Here is a 22,758-nt window from a genome sequence, read left to right as displayed (position 1 = left end):
CTTAATATTAAACGAATTGTAATATGTCACAAAATTGATGTACACTGAGAGACTGCCCCTGCTTTGTGAAACCAAATGGTGAGTAATTCAGGTTACAGCAAGCACTTCCAATCCCATCTACTCGCCTTCTCCTCAACTACATTCATTCCTTCTCTTTCCAGAAATACATCCAATTGTCTGTTGAACCAATTTATACTGTTTGCTTTAATCATAGAATCATAGAAACTTTACTGCATGTAAGGAGGCCATTCGGCCCATCGAGTTCATGCCGGCTCTATGCAAGAGCAATCCAGCTGGTCACACTCCCCCGCCCTATCCCCGGAGCACTGCAAATTTGTTCCTTTCAAGTACTTATCCAGTTCCGTTTTGAAGGCCATGATTGAATCTGCCTCCACCATCCCCTCGGGCAGTGCATTCCAGATCCTAACCACTCGCTGTGTAAAAACGCTTTTTCCTCATGTCACTTTTGGTTCTTTTGCCAATCACCTTAAATCTATGTCCTCTGGTTCTTGATCCTTCTGCCAATGGGAACAGTTTCTATCTACTCTGTCTAGGCCCTTCATGATTTTGAATACCTCTATCAAATCTCCTCTCAATCTTCTCTATTCCAAAGAGAACAACCCCAGCTTCTCCAGTCTATCCCTGTAATTAAAGTCCCTCATCCCTGGGATCATTCTAGTAAATCTCTTCTGTACCCTCACTAAGGCCTTCACATCTTTCCTAAAATGCGGTGCCCAGAACTGGACACAATACTCCAGCTTTGGCTGAACCAGTGTTTTATAAACTTCCTTGCTTTTGTACTCTATGCCTCTATTTATAAAGCCCAGGATCCCGTATGCCTTTTTAACCGTTTTCTCAACCTGCCCTGCCACCTTCAACGATTTGTGCACATATACCCCCAGATCTTTCTGTTCCTCTACCCCTTTTAGAATTGCGCCCTTTAGTTTATATTGCCTCTCCTCATTCTTCCTACCGAAATGTATCACCTCGCATTTTTCTGCGTTAAATTTCATCTGCCACGTGTCCGCCCATGCCACCAGCCTATCTATATCCTCTTGAAGTCTATCACTATCCTCCTCACTGTTTACTACCCTTCCAAGTTTTGTGCCATCTGCAAATTTGGAAATTGTGCTCTGTTCACCCAAGTCCAAGTCATTAATATATATCAAGAAAAGTAGTGGTCCTAGTACCGACCTCTGGGGAACACCACTGTACACCTCCCTCCAGTTTGAAAAACAACCGTTCACCAATACCCCCTGTTTCCTGTTACTTAGCCAATTCTGTATCCATGTTGCTACTGCCCCCTTTATTCCATGGGCTTCAATCGTGATGACAAACCTATTGTGCGGCACTTTATTAAACACCTTTTGAAAGTCCATATACACCACAGCAACTGCATTGCCCTCATCTACCCTCTCTGTTACCTCATCAAAAAACTCAATCAAGTTTGTTAAACACGATTTGCCTTTAACAAATCCATGTTGGCTTTCCCTACTCAATCCACACTCGTCCAAGTGACTGTTAATTCTGTCCCGGATTATCGTTTCTAAAAGTTTCCCCACCACCGAGGTTAAACTGACTGGCCTATAGTTGCTGGGTTTAACCTTACACCCTTTTTTGAACAAAATTTGGCCAGTACCTCTGCAATTTCCACCTTATTTAGTAAGTGGACCTGTAGGCAGTGGATGCAATTCAGTATGGATAAGTATATAAGTATGGGAACTGGAACCAAAAGAGGGAGATTGTGTTAAATGAGACAGTGGTACAGCACTTCCACTCTTCCCTGATAACTATGGGCGTAATTTTCTGAGTATATGCTAGCAGCGGGAGACCTTACTCGCTGGTGGTAAACATTGGATAAAAAGCAGGAAAAATGCCCACATTGCCCCGATACGCAGTGCTGGCAGGCAGGGTTTCCACCCCCTTCTCCATGCATTTGGATATTACCCATTTCAGTCCATTGCCCTTTGGCTGAAAAAGTTGCACCTGACTTTCTGTCTTAATTTGAATCCACTGGTATTGGAACTCTCACTATAGAAAATGATTTGTTTGGATCTATTTGGTAAATTTCGTCATAATCTTGAAAACTTTAATTATATCCAAGTGCTTTCTTGTCCAATGAAAACAAGTCCAACCTCTTTGACCTTTTCTCAGAACATGATACCTGAATCAGCTTTGTTATTCACATTTCTAACCTCTCAAAGGCAATAATGATCATCTTACCTAAAATTGGTGACCAGAACTACACACAGTTCTCTAGATGGGGTCTGATCAATGTCTTATGCAGCAGTAATGTCACTTCTTTAGATTTGTACTCTATCCTTCTGCTAATGCAACCTAGTAGGTCATTTGCCTCTTTTTACTGCAGCTAAGAACTGTGCTGATGGTTTCATGTGTTTATCCATTAGACTAGCCCACAAGTTTTTTTTCTTGATCAGCATGTTGTACCACTGTCTCATTTAACAAAATCTCCCTCTATTGGTTCCAGTTCCCGTACTTATTATTTTATACTTATCCATACTGAATTGCATTCACCCCCTACAGGTCCACTTACTGAAAAGGTCTGAATCTTTCTCAATCTGGTTGCATGGTTCCTCATTATTAATCCTGCCTCGTATGTTTGTATCATCTACAAACCTGAAGATTTTGCTCACCATAGGGTAAATTTTCTGCTTGAATGCTCCTGCTGCAGGGTCTCACCGCCACGAGTGTGGATCAGAAATTCAAGCACAGAGCACACAATGTTCCAACCATTAATTTTAATGGATGGCAAATCATGAGCTGCTTACATGTTTTTTTCCCACTGTGCACTCTCAAGGTCATGCATCAGGTGACGCAAGTAGGAGATTTATCCTTACATCCTTGACAAAGTTATTAACATCATAAGCAAAATACTGCGGATGCTGGAAATCGGAAATAAAAACAGAAAATGCTGGAGAAGCTCAGCAAGTCAGGCAGCATCTGTGGAGAAAGAAACAGAGTTAGCGTTTCAGGTCAAAGACCTTTCATCAGAACTGGAAGATGATAAAGAGTTAAAGTTTTTAAGTAAGTACAGACCCAGGGAAAGGGGGGGAGGGAAGGGAGGGGAGGAAAGAACAAAAGGGAGGGTCTGTAAAAAGGTTACAGCACGGAAGTAGGCCTTTCGGCCCATTGAGTCCGTGCCGACTCTATGCAAGAGCAATCCAGCTAGTTCCACTCCCCCGCCCTATCCCCGTAGCCCTGCAAATTTGTTCCTTCCAAGTACTTATCCAGTTCCGTTTTGAAGGCCATGATTGAATCTACCTCCACCACCCCCTCGGGCAGTGCATTCCAGATCCTAACAACTCACTGCGTGAAAAGTTTTTCCTCATGTCACCTTTGGTTCTTTTGCCAATCACCATAAATCTATGTCCTCTGGTTCTTGAGCCTTCCGCCAATGGGAACAGTTTCTCTCTATCTACTCTGTCTAGACCCTTCATGATTTTGAATACCTCTATCAAATCTCCTCTCAACCTTCTCTGTTCCAAAGAGAACCACCCCAGCTTCTCCAGTCTATCCAAGTAACTAAAGTCCCTCATCCCTGGAATCATTCTAGAAATCTCTTCTGCACTCTCCCTAAGGCTTTCACATCTTTCCTAAAGTGCGGTGCCCAGAACTGGACAACAATACTCCAGTTGTGGCTGAAATAATGTTTTATAAAGATTCATCATGACTTCCTTGCTTTTGTTTGCCTCTATTTATAAAGCCCAGGATCCCGTATGCTTTCTTAACCGCTTTCTCAACCTGCCCTGCTACCATCAATGATTTGTGTACGTATACCCCCAGATCTCTCTGTTCCTGTACCTCTTTTAGAATTGTGCCTTTTAGTTTATATTGCCTCTCCTCATTCTTCCTACCGAAATGTATCATCAGGCATTTTTCTGCGTTAAATTTCATCTGCCACGTGTCCGCCCTCGCACCAGCCTGTCTATATCCTCTTGAAGTCTATCATTATCCTCGTCACTGTTCACCACACTTCCAAGTTTTATGTCATCAGTGAATTTGGAAATTGTGCCCTGTACACCCAAGTCCAAGTCATTAATATATATCAAGACAAGCAATGGTCCTAGTACCGACCCCTGGGGAACACCACTGTACACCTCCCTCCAGTCTGATAAACAACCGTTCATCATTACTCTCTGCTTCCTGTTACTTAGCCAATTCTGTATCCATGCTGCTACTGCCCCTTTTATTTCATGGGGTTCAATCTTGATGACAAGCCTATTATGCGGCACTTTATTAAATACCTTTTGAAAGTCCATATACACCACATCAACTGCATTGCCCTCATTTACCCTCTCTGTTACCTTATCAAAGGAGGGTACCTCATCATAGAGGACAAGAGTGACTAAATGACAATAGGGATGATGATGCAAGGCAAGGAGGTTGATAATGGGATAGGTTAAGAAACAAAAGATGGGTCTGGAGTAGCTGTGAATGGCAACAGCACAACCATTACCAGCATTTGCTGTCCGAAAAAAATGGGAGCAGTGGTTATGGATTGATGTTATTGAAATAAATTTTGAGTCTGGAGGGTTGTAAAGTGCCTAAACAAAAGATAAGCTGCTGTTCCTCGAGCTTCCGTTGAGCTTCATTGTAACAGTGTAAGAGGCCGAGGACAGAGAGGTCAGAGTGGGAGTGGGACAGAGAATTAAAATGGCAAGCGACCTGCAGATCAGGGTCTCGCTTGTGGACAGAGAGGAGGTGTTCAGCAAAGCGACCACTCAATCTGTGTTTGGTCTCTCCAATGTAGAGGCGACCGCATTGTGAGCAGCGAATACAGTATAGTAAATTGAAAGAAGTACAAGTAAATCGCTGTTTCACCTGGAAGGAGTGTTTGGGGCCCTGGACAATGGGAAGGGAGGAGCTGAAGGGGCAGGTGTTGCATCTCCTGTGCTCGCACCGGGAGGTGCCGTGGGGAGGAGAGTGGGTGTTGGGGGTGATGGAAGAGTGGACCAGGGTGTCACGGAGGGAATTGTCCCTTCGGAATGCTGGAAGGGGAGGGGAGGGGAAGATGTCTTTGGTGGTGGGGTCATGCTGGAGGTGGCGGAAATGGCGGTGAATGATCCATTGAATGAGGCTGGTGGAACAGAAGGAGAGGACAAGGGAGACCCTATCATAGTTCTGGGAGGGAAGGGAAGGGGTGAGGGCAGAAGTGTGGGAAATAGGATGGACATGGTCGAGGACCCTGTCAAATATGAAGAAGGCCTTCTGCCAATCCCCACCACTAGACATGGTCCCACTCATTTACCTCTCGCACTGCTCACCATTTGCCCACTCTGCCACGTGTAAATGACGATGAGAGAGTGGAGCTATGTGGATCCTCACATTTTCCTCACATTCTGCTACTGCCGGACCTCCCAACACCTCTATAGAGGAAGTGTTTGAAGTTCTTTGTCAGCACGGGCCAGGTGGTATGAAGTCAGGCCAGAAGATTGCTTTCTTCGTCCGCTTCAGCTGCTTCCCATCCCTTAAGGTAACGATTCTTTGAAGCACACCTCTTGGAGAGCTCTGTGTTTCAATTTTGTGCCTCTGCAGTTTCAACACTTCGCTCTGTTAGGAAGTTCTTGGCCAGTCCCTTTAAGTTGCTGCAGCAGTACAGCATTTCCCTGGCCCACAGTGGCTCCCTCCAAACGTAGAGTAGAGATACTGCTGGGAGCTCAATCTGCATATTTAATGGTCCCACCAAGGAAAATAAGATGGACGATGGATTTTTTTTGTTGTCACTGCCTTTGGCGGTAATCTGGCGGAGTGGATTGCCTGCCGGTTCTATAAAGGGCGAACAATCTGCTCAGCCAGATTACTGCCACAGCGGTGAAGATGAAAATGTATCCCAGGGTCTCAGTGAGGTCAGCCCAGTGAGTGGAAGTACCATCCCAATGCACTCCCAGCAGGAATCCCACTGATGAGAGAAATCTCCCCCTTTTACCTTCTATTCTATGACTCCTTGAAATATCAATTCCATTTCCCTGTCCATCATGCCAGTAATGTCTTTGAAAAACTCCACTAGTTTAGTTAAACATGATCTTCCTTTCCTGAATCCACATTCACTGTCCTTTAATAAAATCTCAATGATTTCCCACAATAGCTGTTAAACTTACTGATCTACATTTACAGGGTTTCCCTTGATTCTTTTTTAAATAATGGAGCTCCGTCAGGCATTTCATCCTCCTTACAAATCTCTTCCAAAATTTGGAAATATGAAACAATCTTAGTTACAGCTTCACTAATTTAAGTCCCCATCATCATAAAGATTTTTAAATTTGAATTCTGGATCCAGTACTATTTTAAGAGCACCTAACCTTGTTAAATGCATATCCTTTGTTATTTGCACACTGTCTAGTTGGTCTTCTGTGGTTGGTGGAAATTTGTCTTAGATAGGCTTCTGATCTCTTCCTGGGTAATGACAGATGTGAAATAACTATTTAATAACTCAGATTCCCAGGTTCCAACTACTTCTCACTACCATTTTCAAGGGTCCAATTTTTTGACCTCTTTGTTTACTGCATATTTATTTGGGGAAGAAAAACATGATTATTTATTCATGTTTTCAACAATCTTACATTACATATTTCTCGTGACGTCTCTAACTACTTTTCCACCTTATTTTACTTGTCCTTGTAATTTACTCCTACCTGCTGAATTCCTTGTACATTTGAATGACCTCTCTTTATCCTGATACTACTCGATACATCTCTTCTAAGCCAGAGTGTCCTCTGTTGTCTTGTGTCAATGAGATGAATTTATTTAATAGCATTATTCTCACTAACATGGGGAAAGCTGGAATCAAGCATGGTGAAGAAGGGTCTTCCTGTACCTCGACCTCTTGACTCAACCCTCACTCATGATGTATTTTTATTGGCTGGAAAATCTGAAGTTTGTTTTGCTTTCAGTGACAACACCTACAGAGAGAGTTACTGATGTAGAATATTACCAATGCAGCTGTGTCCATCTTCTGAAATGATGTAAGGATCTGAGCAGATACACTTGTAACTTCCTTTGATGTTCACACAGCTTGCAGAGATGTGACAAGCAGGCCTTGTAGCATCTTCACATTCATTAATGTCTACAGTAAAGATACAAGTCTTCAGCATTATAAACTATTCAAAACAACATAAAAGCACAACTTTGAGGTCTGTTTTCACAGATCCCCTACTGCTACCTTCCGCTGCCCTGCTTCCACCACTAACCAACAGAGCAGGCGCTGTCTAGGCTGCAGACTTTTCAATGATGTCCATCAAATCTTGGTCTGTGCTTATCTAACATGAAATGTATGTCTGCAGGGTGGTTCTGCCTTCATCACCATCCCTAATCGTAAACATTATTCTGCTATCATTATTTATTCAGCAATCCCAGCCAGCAACTTGTAAAATTCATCCACTGTAGATAGGCAAATTTAAATATTAGTTCAGGTTGCTATTTGATCTTAGATTGACCCTTGAAATTGGGAGTAATGATGAAAATTTGATTTTCTGAGGTTAGTTAACTTAACACAGACTTGGGACTGAACCTGGGATCTCCAGGGTTATATGCCTCACTTGAACACTACGTTTATCTGCTGAGCTGTGGGGGTGAGAAACCAACTCTTCAAACTAGTCTTAGCAGCCTTGCCACACCTCATCTTATTTGCATTCCTTCAACATCTAAAGTAATATTAAATTATTATTGGAGGAGTTGTGAATGGAGCTGAGCACTGTGGAATCATCAGTGAACAGCACAACTCCCAACCTTATTTCAGAGTGAAAGTAATTGACGAAGCATCTGAAGACGGTTGGGCCAAGGACACTTCACTGCAGTGATGTCCTGGGGCCTCTAACAATGTCAACCATCTTCCTTTGTGTCAGGGATGACTCCAGCCGCTGGACTTTCATTGAATTCAGTTCTGCTAGGGTCCTTTGGTGCCATGCTCAGTTGAATGCTGCCTTGACGTTGAGGACAGCTATTCCCATTTCTCTGGTATTCAGCTCTTGCATCCATGTTTGGATCAAAGTTGTGATGAGGTCTGCAGATGAGTGGTTCCGACAGAACATGAACTAGGTGTCGGTAAGCAGGTTATTGATGAGTATGTGTCACATGATTGGACTATTAATGACTCCTTGGTTACTGAAGATTGGGAGGAGGCTAATAGAGTGGTAATTGGCTAGGTTATTATCATGTTTTTTGTGGCTAGGACATGCCTTTCACATTGTTGGGTAGATGCTAGTGTCATAGCTGTACAGGAACAGCTTGGCTAGGGGAATGGATAGCTCTGGTCAACAAGTCTTCAGCAGTACAGCTGTGATGTTGTCAGGGCCCAGTCTTTGCTGCGTCCAGTGCAATCAGCTGCTTCTTATTCCATCATAGAGTGAACTGAATTGACTGATTACTGGCACCTATGATGGTAGAGACCTCAGGAGGAGGTGTCCACTCGTAGGAATGTCCATTCAGCACGTTTGCCTGAAGATGCTCGTAAGTGTCTCTTGCATTCATATGCTGGACACCAGCATGATTAAGGATGTGGATTTTCATGGAGCCTGGCTCGGATGGTTTTGACACTGTTGAGGATGTTCATATAGTGCTACCAACAGTATTGTTTGCTTTTGATTTTGTAAGAAAATTGCATATTATTAAGGAGAATAACATGAACCGTATCAAACTGATCAAATCGAAGGAGAAACACAATTAATGATAGTCCGTGTTATATTTCAGAGTGGGACACTCAATCATTTTCACACCACTTTTTAATTTATTGAATATTAATATTTCAGACTTTTTTCTGTTCTAGTTGTGCATAAATCATTATGTCAATAAAATGAGTAGTGATTTATTCAAAATCAAATCCTTTCAATTTCTGATTAAGGAAAACAGGACTGAAAAGAACACTAAGCATTAATGAATAAAACAAAAGCAAACTACTGCAGATGATGGAAATCTGAAATTTAAACGGAAAATGCTGGAAATACTGTTAGACTAAGCTGTTGTGTACTAAAAGTGCAACAGTATCAAAGAATTGTTTTTACACAATGTATGTTATCGTGAAATGCATTCAATATGTAACAACAGTCGGGAGGGAGTCCCCGCTTCCTGTAAGCACTCTATTCCCATCTCCCAGTTTCTCCATCTCCGTCACATCTGTTCTGTCGGTGCCACCTTCCACACCAGCGCTTCCAATATGTCTTCCTTTTTCCTCAACCGAGGACTCCCTTCCACTGTGGTTGACAGGACCCTCGACCGTGTCCGTCCCATTTCCCGCACTTCTGCCCTCACCTTTTCCCCTCCCTCCCAGAACCGTGATAGGGTCCCTTTATCCTCACTCTCCACCCCACTAGCGTCCACATTCAATGTATCATCCTCCGCCATTTCCACCACCTCCAGCATGATGCCACCACCAAACACATCTTCCCCTCCCCTCCCCTTTCATCATTCCGAAGGGACCGTTCCCTCCGTGACACCCTGGTTCACTCTTCCATCACCCCCAACACCCGCTCTTCTCCCCACGGGACCTTCCGGTGCGAGCGCAGGAGATGCAACACCTGCCCATTCACCTCCTCCCTTCCCATTGTCCAGGGCCCCAAACACTCCTTCCAGGTGAAACAGCGATTTACTTGTACTTCTTTCAATTTAGTATATTGTGTTCGTTGCTCACGATGCGGTCTCCTCTATATTGGGGAGACCAAACACAGATTGGGTGATCGCTTTGCTGAACACCTCCGCTCAGTCCACAAGCGTGACCCTGATCTGCCGGTCGCTTGCCATTTTAATTCCCTGTCCCACTCCTAATCTCTCTGTCCTCGGCCTCTTACACTGTTCCAAAGAAGCTCACCGGAAGCTCGAGGAACAGCACCTCATCTTTTGTTTAGACACTTTACAATCCTCTGGACTCAACATTGATTTCAATAACTTTAGATCATAACCACTGCTCCCATTTTTTCGGACAGCAAGTGATGTCATTAATAGCTCCTCTAGATCCATCTTTTGTTTCTTTACTTGTCCCATTACCACCCCCTTTTGCCTTGCACCATCATCCCTTTTGTCATTTAATCACTCCTGCCCTCCACTCTATCAGAGACCTTCCCCTTTTGTTCTTTCCTCCCCTCCCCTTCCTCCATCCCCTTTCCCTGGCTCTGTACTTGCTTAAAAACTGTTTAATCTTCAACTTCTTCCAGTTCTGAGGAAAGGTCATCGACCTGAAACGTTAACTCTGTTTCTTCCTCCACAGATGGTGCCTAACTTGCTGAGTAATTCCAGCATTTTCTGTTTTTATTTCAGATTTCCAGCATCCGCAGTATTTTGCTTTTGATTAAGTGTCTTGCCATTGTCTGAGACACATTATTGTTATCAGCAAGTTGATAATGTCAAGTCGGCGCCAGCAGCCGGGATCTTTTCAGCAAGTTGATGAGGCTAAGTCTGGCCTCATCATGAATTTTGATGATGTTAAGTCAGCGTACCACATGATCTTCAGCTAACAGTGTATAAGGATGCAGCTCAAACAAAGGTTCAGGGTAGAGGAACCCCTAGAGGATGCAAACTAGATTTGTCCAGGCGGATGTAAATGCAGGCAGATGCCTAATGCCTGTGTAGCCAGAAGAAGGAAGAAGTCTGCAGAAGGTAGGATCCATGGGATCCAATGTGGGGGGGGGGGGGGGGGCCACAATGACGGTGAGAGGCGAGCGGCAAAGGCACGAGCTCTATCCAGTGTGGAAGCGGGTAATATATCTCCAGTTTCCATTCAGTAAACTGCTGCTTAAATTGAGTGTATTAAACTGTTCTTTGCAATGAAGTACTTGCCACTGTAACCAACTGGTGTCAACTCAAATCTTTCAGAATGGGAAAGTAAGTAGTGGAGCAAGGGCTCAATATTCCCTCAATAAATTGGTGAGTCAGGCAGGAGTTGACAAACGGTGGTTTATAGTTCTTTGTTGTTAAAGACAGGCTTGGGACTCTTTCACCGAGCTAGTGCAGGATCTAAATAGGAAACTGAAAGGGTGTGTGAGCAATGGCTGTGACTCACCAACAGTATCAATGACGAGATGGCGGACACCAGGCCAGAAGTCGTGGCACGCCTTGAGAAATGATTGGAAATGGGAAATTTCAAGATGCAGCAGTAGCTTGTGGCATTTCTTGCAGGCCCCGATGGGAGATTGCATGGATATTTTCTTTGTTTTTTTAACAGATGATCATGGATTTCGGGACCATGGGGTCAACTTTAGGATGGCTGAGCGGGTGCGTTCGTGGCCGGGGGGGGGGGGTTCCTAAAATTGGGGAATCCCGGAGCGGGTCAGGAGCCCAGCTCCAACTCGCCCACTTCCGGGTTCCCCAATGACGCAAATTGCTGCGCGCGCAGCCCCCACATGCGGGACTCCCACCGGCAATTAAAGCCGGCGGGATGACAGTTTAGTAGTTAGGGAGGTACTTGAGGTCGTTGACAGATCTCATTGGGAAGAGATTTTAGCAGGGATGTGATTTTGGACTCTCCTCAGCGTGTTTCCCAAGCTGTGGGAAACACTCCCTGTTGTTGCAGACGTGTTTAGTCAGCAGCCATTGGGAGATGCAGAGGATTCCTTGACAGTTGGGGGGAATACCTCATTCATTGCAGCAGGGCACTCTGTCACCTCAGACAAAGTTTTGCCTGCCACATCATTGTCTCCACACTCAAAATTATTGCATCATACCCTAAACTCTGCTGTCCAAACACATTTACTACTTTGCGGATCCCCTCAAACTCACACCGTCAGGATTGGGGGGGTGGGGTGGGTTCCATAGCTGCATTCATCACTCCATTGGAGGATGACCAACATCACCAGCCTTGCCAGGCACGCCGTCCACCTCTGCCACGTGGAGCTACACAACACAGTGCTGCGCAACAGGCACCTGCACAAAGTAATCGTGCAACTACACATACACCCACTGTAGGGTGATATCAAGAGTGTTCATGGAGAACCTCATGAAAGGGCCTTATTACACAAGCCAGTCAAGAATGACCAAGACGTGACAGTAGTGATGACAATATAATATGTAATGTGATTTGATCAGAAATCAAATATAAGTAAAAACCATGACAAACCTTCAAACACCCTTGTGCATCCACTTCATGCTCACGACACGTTTGCCTTACGCTTTCTACTACACATACGTGATGCATGCCCTGTGGCTGCAGCACAGGTTGTGGCAGGTGGGGTGAGGCTGACTGTGAAAGAGATGCATGAGAGGGTGAGTATGAGATAGAGCCATGAGATTGTATGAGGATTGGGTTGAGTGGTAGTGGCAGGATGAGTACTGGCGAGGTGAGGAAGTGAAGGTAAGATGAGGATGAGCTTTGAGTGGGTGTGAGGAGTGATGTGATAGAGTAGTGTTGGCAATGCAGAAGGAGATGGGGGTGGGGGCGGTGATGTGGCAGATGGAGTGTAGGGGAATGAGTAAGAGTACTCACTTTGGCTGACCTGGTTAGGTCATTGAAGCGCCTCCTGCACTGTATGCAGGTGGGCGATATGTTGGTGGTGCAGGTGACCTCCTCTGCCACCTCGAGCCAGGCCTTCGTGGTGGCAGAGGCAGGCCACTTCCTCCCGTCCACCAGGTGGAAGATCTCCCTCCTCCTCTTCCTCCTCCTCCTCACCCCATCCAGTAAGACCTGGAGTGAGGCATCATTAAACTTGGGAATAGCCTTCCCCCTGGGCTGCTCCATGCTGTAATTTTGCCTATTTTCTGCAGCATCAGTCAGTGGAGGACTGCCCCTTTAAATAGGGCCCCTCCAGCTGACAGCCTAAGATGTGGGTGCGCAGTCCGCCCGCTGCGCAGCTTTCCAGCGTGAAACCTGGAAGCCAAGGTAAGTGGCTTCAATTTATTTACAATCGCGTGGGGAACCCACCAATTTCACTGGGCCCAGTTGACCCCCCGCTGCCAACCCGCCTCCCTCCTAATATCCGGCCCCATGTCAGTGGTGGTGGTGCAATTTTTTTTACATGAAAGTAGCTCCACAGAGTTACAGTGCAGCCTTCACTGGAAAGGTGTTGGTACAAGAAGGAGATCAACTGGCGTTAAGAATTTAAATTCAGATCTGCAGAAAATATTAAAGGTCACAGCATAGTGACAAGATGGACTGAGAACTTTTTATCTCAAGGCTCGTCATTAACTCTTTGATCTTTTGTTCTCTTCTGAGACAAAGTGCTCGAGGAGGGGGGAGACAGGGGGGGCCCGTTGTTTTGATGCTATGCGGCCAATTGAAGTGCCAAGATGGCGTCTTGGCTGCGCATGCACATTTCTAACGTGATGTGCACCGGACGCCATCTTGGTATAGGTATTAGCGCATGCGCAAATACTGAACGCCGGCAGCATGTAAAATAGGGAGCAAATGGATACAATCAGTGTGCAACACTGATTTAAAGTGATAGACGCCATTTTGGAACATAACGCTCAACTCAATGCACAGTCTTAACCACAAACATCTGAACGTGTCTTAGAGTGCCTGGAGGACCCCTCACTCACCTTGACCTCTCATGTCAAAGCACTGAACTTCTTCCTGCACTGCATCCTTGTTTGTGGTGCTGTACACCTGGCATTGACTTTGTCCCCCGCTGCCGCCCACTGCCTTTTGGGCATATGTCTGGAGGGCTTCTTGCCCCGCACCCCCTCCCACCCCCGCAGTTGCAGGATGTCCCTCCTTCTGTCCGCCTCTTGCACCAAGGCCTCTAGTGCATTAGCAGAGAACCTTGGTGCATGCACTCTCACAGGCCTGGTACTAACTCAGATCGGCAGATTGGTGAGCTCTAGCATGCAGATTGTAGGATGTGGGATTTACTAATGTGCAATATTTATTCAATGTTTTAACATAACTCATCAGTTTGTAAATATAGGGATGGGAGCTGCATCTGTGTTTTATGTTTGTGGTGTCTGATCTCTGTGCAGGCTCCGTGCAGACTGTAGGCTGTTATTTTCAGCAAATAACAGGTACCGGCTACCTTTAAGAGATTTTTAGAGACATCCTCCCTTTAGGAGATTGGGGCTTCTCCTGCTGGTGGAGAGTGAGCATTTCCTTGAATCCTCACGTTAGGCCTGGTTTTTAATCGCAGATCGTGATGCCCGCGCCCAGTTTTTTCTTTTTTTTAATCATTCATGGGATGTGGTCGTCACTGGCAAGGCCAGCATTTATTGCCCATCCCTAATTGCCCTTGAGAAGGTGGTGGTGAGCCGCCGCCTTGAACCGCTGCAGTCCATGTGCTGAAGGTTCTCCCACAGTGCTGTTAGGAAGGGAGTTCCAGGATTTTGACCCAGCGACGATGAAGGAACGGTGATATATTTCCAAGTCGGGATGCTGTGTGACTTGGAGGGGAACGTGCAGGTGGTGTTGTTCCCATGTGCCTGTTGCCCTTGTCCTTCTAGGTGGTAGAGGTTGTGGGTTTGAGAGGTGCTGTCGAAGAAGCCTTGGCGAATTGCTGCAGTGCATCTTCTGGATGGTACACACTGCAGCCATGATGCGCCAGTGGTGAAGGGAGTGAATGTTTAGGGTGGTGGATGGGGTGCCAATCAAGCGGGCTGCTTTGTCCTGGATGGTGTCGAGCTTCTTGAGTGTTTTGGAGCTGCACTGATCCAGGCAAGTGGAGAGTATTCCATCACACTCCTGACATCTGCCTTGAAGGTGACGGAAAAGCTTTGGGGAGTCAGGAGGTGAGTCACTCGCCGCAGAATACCCAGCCTCTGATCTGCTCTAGTAGCCACAGTATTTATATGGCTGGTCCAGTTAAGTTTCTGGTCAATGGTGACCCCCAGGATGTTGATGGTGGGGGATTCAGCAATGGTAATGCCATTGAATGTCAAGGGGAGGTGGTTAGACTCTCTCTTGTTGGAGATGGTCATTGCCTGGCACTTGTCTGGCGCGAATGTTACTTGCCACTTATCAGCCCAAGCCTGGATGGTGTCCAGGTCTTGCTGCATGCAGGCTCGGACTGCTTCATTATTTGAGGGGTTGCGAATGGAACTGAACACTGTGCAGTCATCAGCGAACATCCCATCTCTGACCTTATGATGGAGGGAAGGTCATTGATGAAGCAGCTGAAGATGGTTGGGCCTAGGACACTGCCCTGAGGAACTCCTGCAGCAATGTCTTGGGGCTGATGATTGGCCTCCAACAACCACTACCATCTTCCTTTGTGCTAGGTATGACTCCAACCAGTGGAGAGTTTTCCCTCTGATTCCCATAGACTTCAATTTTACTCAGGCTCCTTGATGCCACACTCGATCAAATGCTGTCTTGATGTCAAGGGCAGTCACTCTCACCTCACCTCTGGAATTCAGCTCTTTTATCCATGTTTGGACCAAGGCTGTAATGAGGTCTGGTGCCGAGTGGTCCTGGCGGAATCCAATCTGAGCATCGGTGAGCAGGTTATTGGTGAGTAAGTGCCGCTTGACAGCATTGTTAACGACACCTTTCATCACTTTGCTGATGATTGAGAGTAGACTGATGGGGCGGTAATTGGCCGGATTGGATTTGTCCTGCTTTTTGTGGACAAGACATACCAGGGCAATTTTCCACATTGTCGGGTAGATGCCAGTGTTGTAGCTGTTCTGGAACAGTTTGGCTAGAGGCGCGGCTAGTTCTGTAGCGCAAGTCTTCAGCACTACAGCCGGGATGCTGTAGGGGCCCATAGCTTTTTCTGTATCCAGTGCACTCAGCCATTTCTTGACCTCACATGGAGTGAATCAAATTGGCTGAAGACTGGCTTCTGTGATGGTGGGGATAGCGGGAGGAGGCCGAGATAGTTCATCCACTCGGCACTTCTGGCTGAAGATGGTTGCAAACGCTTCAGCCTTGTCTTTTGCACTCATGTGCTGGAATCTGCCATCATTGAGGATGGGACTGTTCATGGTGCCTCCTCCTCCAGTTACTTGTTTAATTGTCCACCACCATTCACGACTGGATGTGACAGGACTCCAGAGCTTTGATCTGATCCGTTGGTTGTGGAATCGCTTAGCTCTGTCTATAGCATGTGCTTCCGCTGTTTAGCATGCATGTAGTCCTGTGTTGTAGCTTCACCAGGTTGGCATCTCATTTTTAGGTACGCCTGGTTCTGCTCCTGGCATGCTCTTCTACACTCTTCATTGAGTCAGGGTTGATCCTTGGCTTGTTGGTAATGGTAGAGTGAGGAATATGCCAGGCCATGAGGTTACAGATTGTGCTGGTTTACAATTCTGCTGCTGCTGATGGCCCACAGTGCCTCATAGATGCCCAGTTTTGAGCTGTTAGATCTGTTCTGAATCTATTCCATTTAGCATGGTGATAGTGCCACACAACAAAATGGATGGTGTCCTCAGTGTGAAGACAGGACTTTATCTCCATAAGGACTGTGAGGTGGTCACTCCTACCAATACTGTTATGGACAAATTCATCTGTGACAGGTAGGTTAGTGAGGACAACGTCAAGTAGGCTTTTCCCCCATGTTGGTTCTCTCGCCACCTGCCGCAGGCCCAGTCTGGCAGCTATGACCATTAGGACTCGGCCAGCAGTGGTGCTACCAAGCCACTCTTGGCGATGGACATTGAAGTCCCCCACCCAGAGTACATTCTGTGTCCTTGCTACACTCAATGGTGCTCAACATGGAGGAGGACTGATTCATCAGCTGAAGGAGGGCGGTAGGTGGTAATCAGCAGGAGGTTTCCTTGCCCAAGTTTGACTTGATGCCATATGATTTCATGGGGTCCGGAGTCAATGTTGAGGACTCCCAGGTCCACTCCCTCTTGACTGTATACCACTGTGCTGCCATCTCTGGTGGGTCTGTCCTGCCAGCGAGACAGGACATACCCAGGGATGGTCATGGAGGAGTTTGGAATGTTGGCTGAAAGGTATGATTCTGTGAGTACGGTTATGTCAGGCTGTTGCTTGCCTAGTCTGTGGGACAGCTCTCCCAATTTTGGCACAAGTCCCCAGATGTTAGTGAGGAGGACTTTGCAGGGTCGGCTGGGCTTGGTTTGCCTTTGCCTTTGTCGTGTCCGGTGCCTAGTGGTCCGTCCGGTTTTATTCTCATTATGACTTTTTTTCGCGAGATTGTACAACTGAGTGGCTTACTGGGCCATTTCAGAGGGCAATTAAGAATCAACCACATTGCTGTGGGTCTGGAGTCACATATAGGCCAGACTGGGTAAGAACGGCAGGTTTCCTTCCCTAAAGGACATTAGTGAACCAAATGGGTTTTTACGACAATCTGGTAGTTTCATGGACACCATTACTGATACTAGTATTTTATTTAATTAACTGAATTTAAATTCCCAGGTGCTGTGGCGGAATTTGAACTCATAACTCCGGATTACTAGTCCAGGCCTCCATAACCACTATGCTACCAGCCCTATCCAATTTAACCCTCAATTTGGGGTTTTACCCCAAATGTAATTGCAAACACTTTTGTCTCTGCTGTTATGGCACCAAGCCTGGGCATTATTGGTTTCTGAAATTTAAATTGATAAGGTACATTGATATGAATTGCTGTTCAAGCACTCAAAGGGTAGCATTTTTTTACCTGAAGGATTTAATTGACGATAATCAAATTGTATTAAAAAAAGGAGTTAAGTCTCGGTAGTTTCAGTACAATGCTGTTTTCTCCTGGAAATAAAATTTAACATTGACAAATCCTGGACTTAGTGAAGCCGTGCTCAAAGTTTTAAGGGAAGAAGGTGCCTGGCCAGCAGGTGCCTTCCGGTTTAAAGACCAATCACATGGGAAATCACATAGTAAAAATAGAATAATTGTATCGGCATATTTAAAACTTTAACATTTTAATTGCACTCAGGTCAATCATCAGATAAAGGTTAAGAGCAGAAATTACATTAATCCTTTTTTTAAGAACTAAGAATGAAAATGGTCCTGTGGCTCGTGGTGACACCACACTGCCATTATGTCTGACCCTTAAGACAGGACTTGTAATGATTTGTCATGACTTGTAATGACTTTCAATGATACATTTACCCAGTGGTTTTGTTTACCAACAGATGCTGTCCTTAATGATTAAACCATTTTTAGAAAGGAACAACTGCTCTCCAAGGCAATTATGTATGAAGGTCTTTTTTTTGTTTACTTAAATCAGATCCAAAAGGGGTTAAATGGTATTAGTAAACAATTGGATCCCAAATTTTATTTTTAAAAAATCTGTAAATCATATGGGAGTATGGTTTGGTGTAAGGTGCGAAGACTCTGGTAAGTGTGTTATGCCAGGAAGACGGAAGTAAAATGACATCATTTCAAGATGGATTCCTGCCATCACTATCTGTTGATCAAAGACTGATTCAAATATTTAAAGTGGACTTGATAGACTTTTGGAGGAGGATATACATGAGGAGTTTGTGAACTATCTAAGGACATTGGTTAGTGGGAATGAGGGAGTCTGGGAAGCCCCAGATACCTTTTGCTGGTTCAGGAATGGCTATTCAGCTGTGATGTGCTGCAGAGCTTATTGTTAGCAGGTGGCTTCACCCTGAATGAAGAATCCCCTAACTGCTCTCTGCAGGTCGATCGATGGAACTTGGAGAACTAACATGGCATATTCCAAGAGAAGACGATATGGCATTGCACCATATATCTGATTTATCAATCAACATTTTGCCTCTCACCAACCAAAAATGACTAAATTGGGAATAAAGTATTGGTGCCTGTTAGGCCCCACAATGTTACAAAAAAAATTACCCTTCAGAGAGAAGCCTTATAAGCAATTGTACATTTTGCCCATTCAATTCCACACACTTTCTTGAGTCTTAAATAGTTGTATTAATTGTTTTGGTTATTATGGTATGTTGGCTTAAGAGTGTAATGCGATGGTTGTCATGGCACATGTATAATCATGAAGTAGCAGCATTAATCAAGAAGTGAGGACTGGAAACTATGATCTCTCGGCCTCAAGGTGGCGACTGTTAGGCTATGCCATTGTGTACTAAAAGTGTAACAAGTATCAAAGAATTGTTTTTACGCGATGTATGTTATCATGAGATGCATTTAATGTGTAATCACGTGTATTGTATAAATCATACGTTTGTATCAAGCACATTTATTTTAGGTAGCCACATTTATTCAGTATATTAAAGTAGTTAGCTTGGACGATGTATATTTAAACTCCACAGTTCACACTTTGTTTGAGACATAGAAGAATGCGGCATGTCTGGGAAAGGGTGGGCTACATTCCCCAAAAGAGATAAGAGGTCATCAAAACTGATGAGGTTAAGTGACTTGCCATTATCTAGAAAATATTACTGCTATCAGTCTATAATCTCCACATCAAAATTGATGAGGTTATGTTGTCTTGCCATTGTCTAAGACACGTTATTGTTATCAGCCTAATCTCCCCAGCAAGTTGATAATGTTAAGTCGGCGCCATCAGCCGGGATCTTTTCAGCAAGTTGATAAGGCTAAGCCTGGCCTCATCAAGTCAGCGTACCACAAGATCTTCAGCTAACAGTGTATCAAGATACAGCTCAAATAAAGGTTCAGGTTGGAGGAACCCCCAGAGGATTTGTCCAGGTGGAAGTAAATGCCTGTATAGTCTGAGACTAGATTTGTCCAGGCGGATATAAATGCTGGCAGAAGCCTACTGCCTGTGTGGTCAGAAAAAGGGAAGAAGTCTGCAGAAGCTAGGATCTACGGGATCCAAGGGGGTGGGGGCCAGGAGAGGCCAAGGCACTAGCTCTACCCAACGTGGAAGCGGGTAATATATCTCCAGTTTCCATTCTGTAAACTGCTGCTTAAATATTGAGTGTACTAAACTGTTCTATGCAATAAAATACTTGCCACTGTTGGTGTCAACTTATATCTTTCGGAACAGGGAAGTAAGTAGTGGAGCAGCGGCTCCCTAAGCAGTCCTAGATTGTATTCCCAATAATACTCAGCAAGTCATGTAGCATCTGTGGAGAAAGAAATAGAGTTAATATTTCAGGAAGTACAGGAAGACCCTGCTTAATTGACCTGAAACATTAACTTTTTTTTCTCTGTAGATGCTGCCTGACTTGCTGAGTATTTCCAGCATTTTCTGTTTTTATTAAGCATTAATGAGTAGTTTTGCAAACAAAAAGTATCTTAAGGTGAATTCAGATGATATTAAATGTAGGGTACAGAAATGATGCAATGATTAATTGTTTCACACAGCTGAATATGTACAAAACTCTAAGAGACTAATCTTTACCTTTGCAGACTGGTGGATCATTACTCCATCCCTTGACTGTACAGATCAGCTCTTCTGGTCCAACCAAGTGAAAACCATGATGACAGATGTATGAAATGATAGATTGTCCAGAATTGGTGCACAGCACAAATACTCCATCTCCTATTCGTGGTGGAGGCCCACATAATGCAACTAAAAATATTGAGATTGGAGATATCAACTACAGCAAAAAAAGTCATCTAGTAATTCATGCAAATTCTTTTAACAAGATCTTCATTTGTCCAGCATGATTCGTCATTTTGAATCTGGTTTTCCTGTGGTTAATAGGCACCATTTTGAATCTTTGTAGTTATCATATTTTCTTCAATTCTCCCCATAGCTTATTAAATCCCCTAAATTTAATTCAATGGCTGCATGAAATAATTATTAATTTTGATAAGACAAATAGATGTGTACCTCATAAAACGGAGTAAAAGTCTAAAGACGATCTAATTTTGACATTAATGTTAAAAATCAATGTGCGAAATCGAATTTAAAACATCACAATGGACATTGGCATAATAATAATGTGTATTTTACAGGTGGGATTGGGTTTGTTCGATCTTTGACATGATTAACCATGACAGCAAGGAGCTGTCAAATGGTAGTGAGTTGGCAGCGGGGGAGAGGTGAAGGTGAGTGTCACAAACCCGCATGAACAAAACTTACCGTTTCCAACGCGATCGCAAGGTGATTGATGGTGATTAACGTGCTTTCGGGGTTTCACACCCGGCAGCCAGTCCGATTGACAGGCTGGCTGCCATCAGGAGCTGCAACGCGGCGGGGGGGAGAGGGGGGTGGGGGAGAGCGAGACGTCATCTGGCGCTGGAACAGAAGATCACGGTGGGGTGGGGGGGGAGAGGGGAAGATTGGGGGGAGAGGGGAAGGTTGGGGGGGGAGAGTGGAAGGTTGGGGGGGGAGAGTGGAAGTTCGGGGAGGAGAGGGGAAGATCAGTGGGGGGAGAGGGGAAGATCGGGGGGGAGAATGGAAGATCAGGAAGAGAGGGGAAGGTTGGGGGGAGAGGGGAAAGTTGGGGGGAGAGTGGAAGATAGAGAGGGAGGGAGAAAGATCGGGGGGTAGAGGGGAAGATCGGGGAGACATCAGGGGGGTGAAGAGAGGAACATCGGGGGGGTAAAGAGGGGAACTTCGAGGGGGTGAAGAGGAGGACATTGGGGAGACATTCGGGGGGTGAAGAGGGGGAGATCGGGGGGACATCAGGGGGGTGAAGAGGGGGAGATCGGGGGGACATCGGGGGGATGAAGAGGGGGAGATCGGGGGGACATCGGGGGATGAAGAGGAGGACATCGGGGAGACATTGGGGGGGTGAAGAGGGGAACATGGGGGGACATCGGTGGGGGGTGAAGAGGAGATCATCGGGGAGACATCGGGGGGTGAAGAGGGGGAGATCGGGGGGACATCGGGAGGGTGAAGAGGAGGACATCGGGGAGACATTGGGGGGGTGAAGAGGGGGAGATCGGGGGGACATCGGGGGGTGTGAAGATGGGGAGATCGGAAAGGGAGACATCGGACATCGGAGCAGGGTGGAAAGGTAGGTTGATTTTGTGTTTTAACTTCCTTCAATGGTTTTTGATGTACTTTATTTTGTTTCTTTTTCCCAGATCCGGCCCTTCACACCTGGTTTCACCAGACGTGAATCAGAAGCAGTGGGCGAGCCACCCAGGTAAGTTAAAAATCGTTCTAAGTACATAATCAGTCACAAGTAAAGTGCCTTGAGTACCTCAATGAGGTACATTTGACTCTTTAACTGTCATCCCGGCAGGACTTCTGGTTTCGGGTCACCTGCGCGCGCACAGGTGTGTCCCTGGGAAACTCGAAAGTCGGCGGGTTGGAGCCGGCTTCCAAACCCAAACGGGATTTCCACGATTTTCGGAACCCTCCCGCCCCCTACGCACCCGCAATTTCCCCGTAAAATTGAGCCCCTTGACTGTGTGATAGTGTAAAACGGGTGAAAGTGAGCCGGCAGCCTGTTTTATATCTCTTCTGATTTTTATTTCCATTGACTCCAGTCTAAAGTAAAAATACTCATTGAAGGAGGGCCAATTTCAGTGGGATGAGAACAGATCTGACCCGGGTAAACTGGAATCGTAGATTGGCAGGCAAAACTGTAATTGAACAGTGGGCAGCTTTAAAGAGGAGATGATTAAGGTACAGACAAGATACATTCCAATGAGGGAGAAAGGTAGGGCAACTAAAGTCAGAGCTCCCTGGATGACAAAGGAGATGGAGATTAAGATGAAGCAGAAAAAAGCAGCGTACGAAAGGTGTCAGGTTGATATCACAAGTGAGAACCAGGCAGAATATAGAAAGTTCAGAGGGGAAGTGAAAAAGGAAATAAGAGAGGCAAAGGGAGAGTATGAGAAGAGATAGGCGGCCAACATAAAAGGGAATCCAAAAATCTTCTACAGACATGTTAACAGTAAACGGGTATTAAGAGGAGGGGTGTGGCCGATTAGGGACCGTAAAGGAGATCTACTCATGGAGGCAGTGGGCATGGCAGACGTACTAAATGACTACTTTGCATTGGTCTTTACCAAGGAAGAAGATGCTGCCAGAGTCTCCGCAAAGGAAGATA

General features: G+C 45.4%; 1 protein-coding gene across 1 annotated transcript in view; it reads right to left on the bottom strand.

Moving 5' to 3' along the window:
• Positions 1–2,693: 2,693 nt before the first annotated feature.
• Positions 2,694–22,758, bottom strand: part of tpo (thyroid peroxidase) — a 96,894-nt gene continuing 76,829 nt past the window's right edge. The window contains exons 11-13 of the mRNA XM_067985258.1: positions 20,148–20,318; positions 6,953–7,084; positions 2,694–2,961 (exon numbers count right to left, since the gene is read on the bottom strand). Coding sequence (XP_067841359.1) covers positions 2,951–2,961; positions 6,953–7,084; positions 20,148–20,318 — 314 coding nt within the window. The 3' untranslated portion in view covers positions 2,694–2,950. The remainder of the gene's footprint in view (positions 2,962–6,952; positions 7,085–20,147; positions 20,319–22,758) is intronic.

The sequence above is a fragment of the Heptranchias perlo genome, chromosome 5, assembly GCF_035084215.1.
Source record: "Heptranchias perlo isolate sHepPer1 chromosome 5, sHepPer1.hap1, whole genome shotgun sequence".
Classification (NCBI taxonomy): Eukaryota; Metazoa; Chordata; class Chondrichthyes; order Hexanchiformes; family Hexanchidae; genus Heptranchias; species Heptranchias perlo.
This window is presented reverse-complemented; position numbering and strand designations above follow the sequence as displayed.